General features: G+C 45.1%; 1 protein-coding gene across 4 annotated transcripts in view; it reads left to right on the plus strand.

Moving 5' to 3' along the window:
- The first annotated feature begins 2,216 nt into the window (after positions 1-2,216).
- The window catches only part of PDE8B (phosphodiesterase 8B), a 230,605-nt gene continuing 219,856 nt past the window's right edge, over positions 2,217-12,965 (plus strand). For all 4 annotated transcript variants that reach the window (XM_063087919.1, XM_063087920.1, XM_063087921.1 and 1 more), the window contains exon 1: positions 2,217-2,383. In XM_063087919.1, coding sequence (XP_062943989.1) covers positions 2,348-2,383 — 36 coding nt within the window. In that variant the 5' untranslated portion in view covers positions 2,217-2,347. The remainder of the gene's footprint in view (positions 2,384-12,965) is intronic.

Genomic DNA, 12,965 nt, shown 5'->3' on the forward strand with positions numbered 1-12,965 from the left:
TGCTTTCTGAAAATATTTGAATTTTTTGCTTGGGTAAATTTATCCTGAGTTTCTCAATCGGTCCTTCACCTGCTGGATTATTTTCACCACAGACTTTCTTAAAGATCTTCTTTTGCTTTACCCCCCACCAAATCTCGACCTGACCTTGATCCTTCTGATGTCTTTGCTGTTCTGTGTTTTCTTGTCTATACAGGCCTAAAAAGACTATGAGTATAAAGTAATGATAGATCATGCTGTGAATTTAAAGGACCTGGGCCCTTCTACCTAACCTCCTTTGCCTCACTTTTCCATCTGTGAAAGGAATAAGTGTATAAGTTTTGCTATTGCTACATAACAAATCACCACAAATTTAGTAGTTTAAAGCAACACACATTCACTACTGCTCAGTTTCTATGGGTCAGAAGTCTGGGAATGGCTTTCCTGGGTCCTTTGTTGTAGGATCTCATCTGAAAGCTGTGATCGATGTGTCAGCCAGGGCTGCATCTTATCTCAAGGCTTGGCTAGGGAATGGTCCACTTTCAATCTCTCCTGGTTGTTGGCAGCACTTAGCTCCTTCAGTTTGTTGGGCTGAGGGCCTCAGTTTCTTACTGGCTCTTGGCCAGAGGCAGCCTCAGTTCCTTGCCATATGGGCCTCCCCACCATGGCCCCTTGTTTTATTAAAACCGGCAAGACAGTCTCCTAGCAAAACCATACAATCTAATCTCTAAAGTGACATTCCTGTCATCTTTGCCACATTCCCATATTCCTTTGGTAGCCAGCAAGTTACAGGTTCCACCCACACTCAAGGGGAGGGGATAACACAAGGCCATGAACACCAGGAGGTGGGGATCACCGGGGCCATCTTAGAGTCCGTCCACACAAATTACTTTATAAACTTCATTATTCTTCTGTTTGTTTTGAGACGCCAAAGCTATTTAATATAATCATCACTTTTACATGTCAAATGGCTGTGATTGGAAATTAAGCATCTCCTTATTTGTGCTGTAGCCGAGGCTGCATTTATAGGATGTTTTCCACCAATGACGTGCAGGATCATCAGCCTGGGTAAAGCTCTGTGATTTTAAATTTTACCGTACACTAGACGTTTTTGCATCCTTCGTTGCACTCTTAAAATGGGAAAATATTTTGAGCTCCTAGAAAAAATATTAAGTCTATATTAATACTGCTCTCATCCCTTATTATTACTATTATCATCATCATCATCTAGGCCTTTATAGATTATGGCTAACACTAAAATAATCATTTTTCTCTTTGTCTCTCTCCATGCCCTATGAACTCAGTTTTACTTCTAAAAATGACTCGTTTTCCTTTTCTGCCATTAGAAATCTCATCAGGCTCTCTGGTTGAGAAAATCAGCAGGGACAGATTGTTGTTGGTCTTGGTTTTGGCTAGACTGACTCAGCTCTGTGGGCAGCTAAGAAAGGAAAGACCTTTGCAAATGCTCTCTAGGCCCTTTGTTAGAAATCCCTCCAGCCTAAAGGAGCCAGGTATGGGGCAGGCACAGTAATTACTGCAAGCAAGATGCCAGGCCTATTTATAGGGGAGGCACTTCATTAGGTAGGTACAATTTATTACTTTTTGAAAGCGTCTGAAAGCTTAATGGTATCTGCTTAGACCTTTAATGACTCCAGCTTCCTAAACAGATTGATGGGAAGTGGGGGTAGGGTAGGGGAACCCGCGCTGGGGACCTGGAAGCTTAGCAGCACCTCTGTCTTGATCCACTTTTGTCTCACGTTTGGAGATTGCTCAATTAGGACCGAAGGATAACCGCCCTGCCCCCCACACATACACAATAGAGTGTTGTTTACATATTCATTTTAATATAAAATCTTTTACTTTGAGGAAGAACGAACTTTGTTATATATGATATAGACATGTTTAAAGATCAATACCTGACTTTAAATCTTTTAAAAATAGTAGTATATGTAAAAGTGAGTTGTGGGATGCAGGCAAATCTGATCCTTCAGCGTTTTCATGGGAGTAGGGGAGAGTGGAGAAGCGTTGGCGCAGTCAAGGGGATGCTCGGAGCCCGAACCCCGAGGTTCAGCAGCTGCAGCAAGACTCTACTTCGCTTGGGGGGCCGGGGAGGAGCTAAGCGGGCTCCAAGTCGGGGCTCCCCCCCCCGGGAGGGGCGCTAGGACCCAGGCACCCACTGGCCTCGGGATGTGTCTAGGGAGTGAAGGCGCGTAGAGGCTCAGGCTAGTGGCCAGAGTCCCTCGGAGCGACCAGACCCTTCACGTGGGCGCGAGGCCAGGGTGCAGGGCGCGCCAGCCCAGTGCCCCGTGTGCGGGGCTGCGGCGCCGGGCACGGGCACCACCGGAGCGCCCAGCAGCCGCCCACCGCCGGCATGGATCAGCCGCGCTGCCCGCCGAGCGTGCGCCAGGTGAGCCCCCCGCGCGGGGTCCGCGGGTCCGGCCGGCACAACACCCGGCGCCGTCCGAGGGCCGCCCCGGCACCTGGGCACCCGGGCACCGGAGCGCTGGGGCCAGCTGAGCTGGGCGCGCAGGGTGCGCAGGCACAAGCCCAGAGCCATCCCCCGGGCCCCCTCTCGGACACCCCACTGCTGGGGAAGCTTTTATCTTTCCTTTTCCTTTCTCTTCCCAGTCTTTGCATGTCCTGGTGCCCGATTCCCTTCTTCCTTCCCAGGCGGGAAGGACCCCGAGTGTCTGGCGCGACCGTCCGGCTTGTAATTCCCGGTAATAGTGATCGCCGGCAGACAGCCGCCGTTGGCGTCTCCACGGCGCTTCGCAGCGATCGCCGCGCCTCCCGCATTAGCCGGAGCTGTTTCTGAGTCTGGCCCGCTCCACGGGCTCCTGTTGCGCCCCTGTTCCCACGCTCTCCCCGTGCTTCCAGTGGCTGCGTACCTGCCTCCCGTCCCGGGAAGCGAACCACCCGCAGCCGCAGCCCGGGGCGTGTGCACTCGTCCCCGTGCTCCGCTCCAGCTCTTGGGACTCCGCGATCCCGAGGACCCCCACCCCCACCCCCGCGCTCAGCTCCTGGGACAGCGCTCGCTGGGCGGATAGACTGAGACTGAGGATTAAACCACCGGCCTCATCCCCCGTGGGAAGGGATGTGTAGAGGGGGAGGGGAGCAGAGGCGCTTCAGAACGTGAGTGCAAAAAAGGGTCTCAAGCCGTGGGGTCGCGGGGAAGTGCCCGTGAGAACGGCTGCGGCGCGGGGAGGAGCGCTTCGTCCAAGGGAGAAGCTGTGCAGGTGGCGCTGCCACTCTGAACTTGGGGGCGTTCTGCTAGGCGTCAGTGTCACCTGAAATGCCCTTAGTTACCGGGATCAAACAGACGCGGTCCTCTGGCTTTTTGCAGGAGGTGAGGCTTGCCCCATCCTTTACAAGGCTTGGATAGGGGTCTTGAACGTTCAACAGGCTTCTCTGAACTCTCAAGACTAGCTATGCCCACCCATTCTGCTTCTGGCTCAATCTGACACCAATTTACTCTCTCCAAGTTGCTGGTCCCTGAACACTGCAAATGAGCTAGCTGAGAGTAGCTAGAACTGTAAAACCACCGAAGTTGAGCTGTGGGTACCTGCCCCAGCCACCTCCCCAGGCCCTGGGGGGCGTGTCTGCTCTGACTGTTATAGACACGTCTGTCTGAACCATAAGTTAAACGGGCAGCCCTAACCTAGAACAGAAACTTCCTCTAAATTGCGTGTTGGGAGACAATCAATAAAAACATTTACACAGGGCCCCTGGGGGAGGTGAGGGCCAAAGGACCCACCCTCTAGGATTTTATAATCTGTGGGTTTGCATTGCCAGTTCTGCCTGACTGCCCTTCTGACCTTGAATGAGCTATTTTAACTTTGTAGAGGCTGGGTTTTCCAAGTAGCAAAAAGGGAAGAATGATAATTCACAAGCAGTGGAAAGAGTGTGGATTGGGAAGCCAGGACCTGGGTTCCAGCCCTAGCTGTACCACTGATCAGCTGCAAAACCCTGGGAAAGCCACACAACCGGTACTGGTCTCAGCTGCCGCAAAGGCCCAAAAGGAGCCTTTAATTCTGGGGATCAATTCTGGCATTAAGCTGCTAAGCTTATGTAGCCTATGAATGTTCACTAGTTCTTTGCAGTCTTGCTGCATATTGTACTTGGTTCCAAAGAGCATTCACTGAAGAGATACTGGATGAGAACTGCGGGTGAATTGAATTTTAATTCCAATCTGTTTATAGAGCCACACAAATCATTCAGGCTTAAAGTCTGTGGAAATAGGCCTGACTGGTTTAGTTAATACAGAGAATGCCCCAGGAAGGACCACACATAGAAAGTCTTGGTTAGGTTCAAGTTTGGTTACATAAACCCGGAAGGAAAGAATCCTTTCTGCGTGTTTGAAAGACCCTAGCCACAACCTCCCTGTTAAAGGCAGGAGTAGATGAGAAGCCCCAAATTGACCCCTCAGTAGAAGAGGGCCCAGTGTTCTGCATATCTCACGGAGGCCCCTTAAGTTATATCTGATAATTTATTTACCTGGGAATGACTCGGTTAATATTAACTTTGCAGAAAAGCAGTTTATCAGTTTGTTAATGAAATAATAAAATTGTCTTTAGAAACTACATTAAGTATTGGAATGCCCACTATTGCCAGAGCTTTTTGGGGGTAAGCACTGCTTTAAAAAAATGCTGCTGTTTTAATTTAGTTTCAGAAAAGGAAATAAGCAGGATGATTTATTATGTTTTCTTTTACTAGATAATTTTTTTAGAAAGAGATTTTTTAAAAAGCGGAATACAACACAAGCCATAAGGAACCTCATTTCTTAAGGTTTTCAGAGATGAATATCGTCACAGTGGTGAATATTTATTAAGTACTTACTATGTGCTAGGCATTGTACTACCACCTCTATGTACACCTTCTCATATAATCCTGTCAACACCTTCTGAAGGAAGTGCAGCCATTTCTTTCAGTTTTACAGATGAGGGAACTGAGGCTTCTTGCCTGAGATCACACACGTAGTAGGTGGTAGAGCTGGGCGAGCTAGCTGGGTTTATTTATAATGATCCAAGCAATATGCCAGAGAGAAAAGGAAGGGAGGGCAAAAAGTGCCTACTAAGTGTCAGATACTTCGTACACCTCCGCGCACAGAGATTAAAAAAATGTTTTATGGGTGGTCATTTCTTTTCTTTTCTACTTAGACTTTCTTGCTTTTATCAATATGACTTGAGTGTCTTTTCATGTTAGCAAAGAGATTGACCTCTTTCTTTTTAACTCTGTAGATTAGAGTGCAGACAGATGAACCATAATTTATTTAACCAATTCCCTGTGCATGGGCATTTGGATTATTTCTAAATTTTCATAATCACATATAGTGCTAGCACAGTGGATATCTTTATTTATATAATTTTGCACACCTGTTCAGATATTTCTGGTGGATCAATTTCTAGGGGTAGAATTGCTACGTGAAAGAGCATGGTTACCATTTAGGTATGTGCTTCTTAATACAGAGTGCCAACTTTCCCTCCCAAAAAGAAATGTGATTTCTGATTTCGGGTCCGGTTCTTCCACTAACATGTTCTTGGATTTTTGGTAAATCATTTAATCTGAATGAGTCTCAGGTGTATTATCTATAAACTAGGGGTGGTAGGACTTGGTTGCCAAGATCTTTTCCAACTATAAGATTCTGCAAATATGTGCAGTTAGATTGAACAAATGAAAATGTCCATATTTGACTATTTTTTTTACCTACAAAAACAATTTAATGTGGTTTTGCCTAATCTCGCATGAACTCCTGAAGTATCTGTTTTGGATACAGTGGCTTTCCTGAGGGAGACTGGAGTGGGAAATGTGGCTAGGCTATGCTATAGTCACAAATCAACCCTGAAACCTAAGTGGATTAAAATATAAAAAGGCTATTTCTCACTACATTTTATGTCCAAAGCAGGTTAGTAGAGTACCCTGCTCCGTACAGTCTCTCAGGGAGCCAGGCTGATAGACATTCTGCTGTCTTGTAACTGCACTATCTAGAACATGCAGTCTCCATTGTCCCATGGCAAGGGAGGAGGCAGAGACAGTGGGGAATTAACACCTGCTGTTAAAATGCCTCAGCCCAGGAAGGAAGCATATTTCTTTTATTTACAGTCCTTTGGTCAGAACTAGTCACATGGGCCTCACCTTGATGCATGGAGACGGGGAAATGTTGCTTTCCTGTGTGTGCAAAAAGAAGAAATGATAAATGCTTAACATTTTGTTTTAGATTTCTAGGGCTGCTATAACAAAGTACAGAGACTGGTTGGTTTACACAACAGAAATTCACTTTCTCATATTCTGAAGCCTAGAAGCCCAAGATTGAAGTGTCAGCAGGATTGGTTTCTTCCTGGCTTGTAGATGGTCATCTTCTCCCTGTGCCTTCACATGGTCTTCCGTCTGTGTGTCTATGTCCTAATCTCTTCATATGAAGACATCAGTCATATTGGATTAGAGCCCACACTAATGACCTTATTTAATATTATATCCTCTTTAAAGGCTCTATCTCCAAATATAGCTACATTCTGAAGTATTGGGTATTAGGACATCAACATAGGAATTTGGGGGCACGTAATTCAGCCCATAACACATTGTCTCTGTTGTTTTTATTTGAGGAGGTCAGAAGTTTCTGAAGCCACATTAGGGAGTCATCTTCCTCTTCCTATCACATCCATTTCCCTCCAAACCCCCACCCTCACATTTCCTAACAAAAAGTGTTACTTTGTGAGTTCCCTGAGTGTTATTTAAAGGGACCCAATGTTAATACTTGCATCAGGTAACCTTTATTAATGGCATTGAATCTAAGATGAGGCAGGCTGGCTGTAGGTGAGATGGCATACATGGAGGTTAAGAGCATAGACTCCAAAGCAGGCTGTCTGGGTTCTAATTCAAGCTCCGTTACTTACCAGCAATATTTCCTCTTCTGTAAAATAGTAATACTTCTCTCACCTTGGAGTTACTGTCCTAATTAAATGAAATAAAATATGTAAAGTGGTTGGCACATACTAGGGGTCAAACATGGTGCCTATTATTATTTGCTACTTTGGAAGCTCACGCATGGGGCCCTTCAGGCCCAGTGTGCTGTGTCCCAGACCAGGCCCCACGGTTACAGACAACTGGAGGCTCCTCTACATGATTTTCCCAGGGCATCCATGGCACTCCCAGGAAGCATGTATTCCTTAGTATGACAGTAATTGCATTACCATGTTGAGACTGCAACATTTTATACACTTTAGATTCTGGATTAGATTTTAGAGCCAAAAAGGAACACAAGAGACTATCCCTTTAAATAGCCCCTTAAAATTATTATCCTTATCACAGTTGAGGCAACTAGGGCTTGCGGTTAAAGCAAGTTTTAAAAGCAGCATTTCAGTTTTTCTGAGATGTACCCTCTCCCTCTCCCATTTTGTTAACTCTGGAATCAGGAAATGTCTTGCAGTCAATAACACCTGAGAGTCAGCCCTGGCACCTTTTCCCATTGACCTGGGATGGCAACTGCAGACTTACCTTCTCACACCATCTTTTCCTTGGAAACACAAGGAGTTGGACTGCTCTGTACCTGGACAGATTATCTGTGTTGGTTATTGTGGAACTATTGTTTACTGGGACTGAATAGGGACTGGGAGAGCTGTGAGATGTCATGTGGTCTTGGGCCTGCATGATTGGGGTAATATAGAGTCCAGTAGGAAACCAAACCAGTAGCTTCTCCTGGCCAGGGTAAATTGTACAATTCATCCCTGGCAACCATGTGTGTCCCCCATGTGGATGAGGGGAGGCCTAGGCTCTACAATTGTGGGTAGTTCCTGGGCCTTCCTATGAGACAGCAGATACTAGGCATACTGTCTTTCCCTTCCTGTTTCCTACTATAAAGCTAAATAAAGGTAGTGGTAGATTAAAGCCTACTATAGCTTATGAATTGATTACCAGTCTGAATCTGTGACCACTACTGTTGGTAGGTAGCATCTTGTAGATTGCTGTTAGCCAGGCAGTGGTCGTAATGGATTTGTCACCATCTGAATGTGAATACCCACTTTTAGCTTTTTATGTTTTCAGCATTTCAATCTGAAGTAGGTACATTGTTGATAATACATGTGTTGAGTTTAATTGCTGATTAAGATGATTTCAGAAAGGTTACACTGTGATTTGGTATTGAAACAAAAAGTTATTGTTTATAGAGAGTCAAAGAAATAGAGCATGGGGAATAAACTGATATTGATGAAGCAAATATTTGTCATTGGAGTAATGATGCAATTTTGGTTTTATTTTCTTTGTTTTATAAAGTATCAGCCAAGTGCTTTTAAGGAAAAAGCGATACCCACAGTACCTAAAGCTAGATATATGTTGTATTATCGAGATATGTGTGAAAGGATTAACTATTACATGTCAAGTAACTAAACCAAAGGTAGGAGAAATTGCCTAATCCCTCAGTATAACAGATGAAAAAAATTCATAGTAGTGCAAGGCTAGTGGAACCAATTCTTCTGTCTTATAGGGCTGTCATTAGGCCATTGTGTCATTGTTTAATGGGCAGCATTATTTTCTTAGCGATACTTAAAATGATGGTATTTTGTACAATCAGTGGTATCTTAGATTTAATGAAATATGGCAAAAGTGGCCAAGAGGGGACTAGAACCTAGAGCTCCTGTCTCAAGCAGTCCACTTTTCCCTACCTATACCAAGGTGCATATTCCCTGACCCTGGTGTTACCTAACTCTAGCTACCAGATTGGTGGCATAGGTCACTTGCATGATCCAGAGAATGGATGCCTCCGTTGGAGTGAGGCATGCTGGTGCAGGGTCAGCATCTGATGAGTGCTTGCTGAAATTTTGTGCCCTACCTGCCCCCTTGCCCTACTCTAGTCCTAGCCTTGGTTTTGATTTTTGAAAGAGTTCTCAAGCTTTTCCCTAGAAGATTAAGAAAATTACATTGAGGTATAAATGGATGAAAATATAACCAACACACATGGCTAGCCAATATCCTCCATTGTAAATATTACTCTTTCTGAGTGAGATCAGAAGGATGTTACCAAGGTTGGGACATTACTGAAAAAATAAGTGACCTAATAAATGTATTAATACTCCATACATTGTTTACCACTGTGCACACATTAGGAGACCATGGACGATTAAGTAGGAGGAACACCAATGATTTCTCTAAGGTTTTAGCATCTATTTTCTAGTTCCATCTAGTTCAGGACAATCTTTGTTAATGGAGTGGAATAGAAAGAGGAAAAGTAACTTGCTCAGAGAGCTTTCATCAAATCCCTTCTGCTTTGAATACTGCACAAAAGACTTTCTTAGTAGCCTAAGAGTGCTTTAGAAAGTTGAGGAATTCTAGATCCTGCCCTGGCTGGCAATGGAATAATATTAGGGAGATTGAGGTAAATAATATTGATAAAGGGCTTATTATGAACATCTTTGTCAAAGAGCCATTGAACAACATTTCTGCTTAAAGAGGATCATTTTGCAATATTCATTTTCATGTCTTGAAGAGGAAAAATTCAGTTTTATTCCAGAATAGCATTTTTAGAGGGATGGTGGCCATTGAACAATTTTCACTATCTGTCTTTGATGCAGCAGAGTTTTCCATTTAAGGAAGGGCATTTCAGATCTTTTAATATGGCATGCACTGGGAGTTCTCAACATGCTCTCACTCATGTTGTGCAAATAACTTTTGTCAGGAAAGCCGTGGCTCCATTGATCTCTGCAACAGCAGTAAAGCTCCCATGGCTGCAGGGCTTGCACAGAGGGAAATCCACAGGAAGGTGGGAGTGGAAGATCGTGGAAGGAATAGAGGGGAAGGCTGCTTGGAGGAAGAGTTAAGCAGTATGTCCCAACCCTTTTGCATCACAGCACACAGAAGACCATGGTAAGATTGTCTGCAACACTGGAGTCTGTGGACAAGGCTCTGTGTCTGCTCCAGGCCCTGCATGCATGACCTGAGGGCTGAGAGAATCAGTACCTTGTCACTTCTGTACCAGTTCAGTCAGTCCATGGGTGAGGAAGCTCTGGGGTAAAGCTTAGTCCTCAGTGACTGGGTGAAGGAAGGGGAGAGGCCAGGGACCCCTGCATTGTCTGCTCCCACCTGCCTCAAACACTCAGATGGCTTTTTGCCTCGGCCCAGGTGTAACTGGCCTTCCTATTCCTCCCCTGAACCTTTCCCCCTGCCTTTGGAGGGATTTGCTCATTCTGAAGGGCTTTTCTCTGCTGCCACTGTTGCTGTCCATGTGGCTTGCAATCAGGAGGGCAATGAGAGCTATGAGCAGCAGGGGAGGATGGGACAGCCTAGGATAGTCACTACTCTTCTGACTTCTCATGGGTAAAGGAGCAGGTTTCCATTCCGTTTCTATTATTCATGTAACAAATAATTACTGAGCATCTAACATGTGTCAGACAAAGTTCCTCCCCTCTTGGAGCTCACCTTGTGTGGGGAGAAAGTCAAGAGGCAAAAGGGAGAGGGAGAGGGAGAGGGGGACAGGAGAGCAGGGGAAAGAAAGTGTCAGATGGTGGTAAGTGTTAGGGAGAACTATAAAGCCAGAAGGAGTGACTAGGAATGCCCAGGATGGGGTGGGTAATGTTGCTGTATGAAATAGCGTGATCAGAGAAGGCCTCCCTGGTAAGGTAACATTTGAGCTGAGGCCTGAAGGAAGTGGGAGTGAGCCATGTGGCTATTTGGGGAAGAGCATTCCAAGCAGGAGGAATAGCAGATGCAAAGCCCTGAAGGAGTATGTCCGTGTGCTGGAGGTGCAGCAAGCGGGCCAATGTAGCAGGAGGGGGTGAGTGAGGGGAGGGCAGTAGGAGCTGAGAGCAGACCGGTCACAGAGGGCCAGACTGCTTAGGCCCTTGGGGTCTGCTGTAAAGACTGGGACAAATGGCAGGTGACAGGATCTGACTGAAGTTGTAGGAGGCTCACCCTGGCTGCTTGTGGAGAATAGCCTGCAGGGAGCCAGGTGAAGCCAGGAGGTATGCTAGGAGGCCATCACAATAATCCAGGCAAGAGATGATGGTGGCTTAGACCAGGATAGGAGCAGTGAAGAGGGTAACAAATGGTCAGATTCTGAATTGATTTTGTAAGTTGAGCTAATAGGATTTGCAGGCAGATAGACCATGGAGAAAGATCTAGGATGACATTAGAATATGTCATCCCTTCCAGCACTAGCATGGTGTGAGTTTTTGTCATTAGTCTGCTGGTCCGACTTGCCATCTGGCCCCTGTCTTTTTGCTCATATTCATGAATTCTTCTCCATGTGTTGACTCACATGACCTGGGTTGATATTAAGGGTGACCATGGTCTGGCTTGGTTCTTGAATTCCACTGTGCTCTTTGGTTTCCCCAGAAGGCAAAACCTTCCAGGGAGATCTAAGGCCAGACCTTGACTGCAGCAGCTCAACATGCCATGGTCAAAACAAATCCCCCCTTCCCCTGGGAGACTTTCCTCATAACCAAACTTGGAGTGCCCCTAAATTTGCTTTGAAGGAGAGGGGTGGATCAGTTTGTTGGCTGAAATACATTGCTCTTAATAAATGAACCATAAACAGTGGAAGGATAGAACGAACAGAATCATTGGTTACAGAAATTTATTTGATAAATGGGGTAATAAAAAGAGAGAGTAGCCTACAATTCATATTTTAGGGGCCAGTGCCAAGTGAGGCTCATTCAGAAGCCAAGGGAAAGCAATGGCTTCACTGAAATCTGATCTGACACACAGTTGGGGTGCGACAGAAGTGCTCTTGTGATCTTCCTTTCACTTGAACCCAACAAGGTCTGTCTGGTATCACTGATTGCTTTTACAGGCCTAAAAGCTGTGTTCCCATCATCACTTTGAGTCTAACATAATGATCCTGCTGTCTGATCTGTTGGCCAAGGCTTTCTGCAGAATTAAAACAACTGCTGGTCTCTCAAATTATATTTTAGACAAACTGCAATTGGCTAAAGATAAAATAGGCCCAAGAATAATATGAGTAGTAAGGGATGGTGAGTTTATTTTCTTCCTATGCTTGTAGCTCAGGTGTATTAGTCTGTTTGGGCTGCCATAACAAAATAGCACATGCTGGGTGGCTTAAAGAAAAGATATTCATTTTCTCACAGTTCTGAAGGCTAGAAGTCCAAGATCAAGGTGCTGCCAGGACTGGTTTCTGGTGAGGCCTTTCTTCCTGGTTTGTACCCAGCCGCCTTCTTACTGTGTCCATACATTGCTTTTTCTCTGTGCACGGGAGGAGAGAGCTCTACGGTGCTTCCTGCTTTTCTTTTAAGGACACCAGTCTTCTTGGTTTAGGGCCCCACCCTTATCCTCATTTAACCTTAATTACCTCTCTAAAGGCCCTATCTCCAACTATAGTCACATTGGGGGTTAGGGCTTCAACCTATGAATTTTGGGGGAACCACTGCAGTACATACATAACATTAGGTAAATACAGTAGATTTTTAAAAAATAAACTTTATTGAGGTATAATTTATGTATAATAAAGAATACACCCTTTATAGTTTGATGAGTTCTGACAAGGCGTGTCATCATAGACTGTGCCCATGCAATCACTACCACAATCTAGATACAGACCAGTTCCATCAGCCTGTCTCGTGTGCTCCTTCCCAGGCAATTCCCAGGTTTACCCCCCCGACTCCAGAGACCCCAGGTAGCCACTGATCTTCCTTCTATTCCAGTAGACTAGAGTTGTCTTTTTAGAGTTTCATGTCAATGAAATCATGCGTGCAGCCTTGTATGTCAGTCTTCTTTCACCCAGTATAAGGATTTTGAGATTTGTACATGTTGTTGTGTGTAGCAGTAGTTTGTTACTTTTCATTATTGAGTAGTATTCCATTTCAGGGATGTCCCACAATTTGTTTAATTCACCTGCTCATGAACATTTAGGTTGTTTCCAATTTGGGGTGATTATTAAAAAGCTGCCACAAACATCCATAGACATGCGTTTGGACATATGTTTTCATTACTCTAGGGTAAATACCCAGAAGTAAAATTTCGTGGTTCTATGGTAAGTATATGTTTAA

The sequence above is a fragment of the Cynocephalus volans genome, chromosome 2 (genome assembly GCF_027409185.1).
Source record: "Cynocephalus volans isolate mCynVol1 chromosome 2, mCynVol1.pri, whole genome shotgun sequence".
In the NCBI taxonomy this organism is placed as follows: Eukaryota; Metazoa; Chordata; class Mammalia; order Dermoptera; family Cynocephalidae; genus Cynocephalus; species Cynocephalus volans.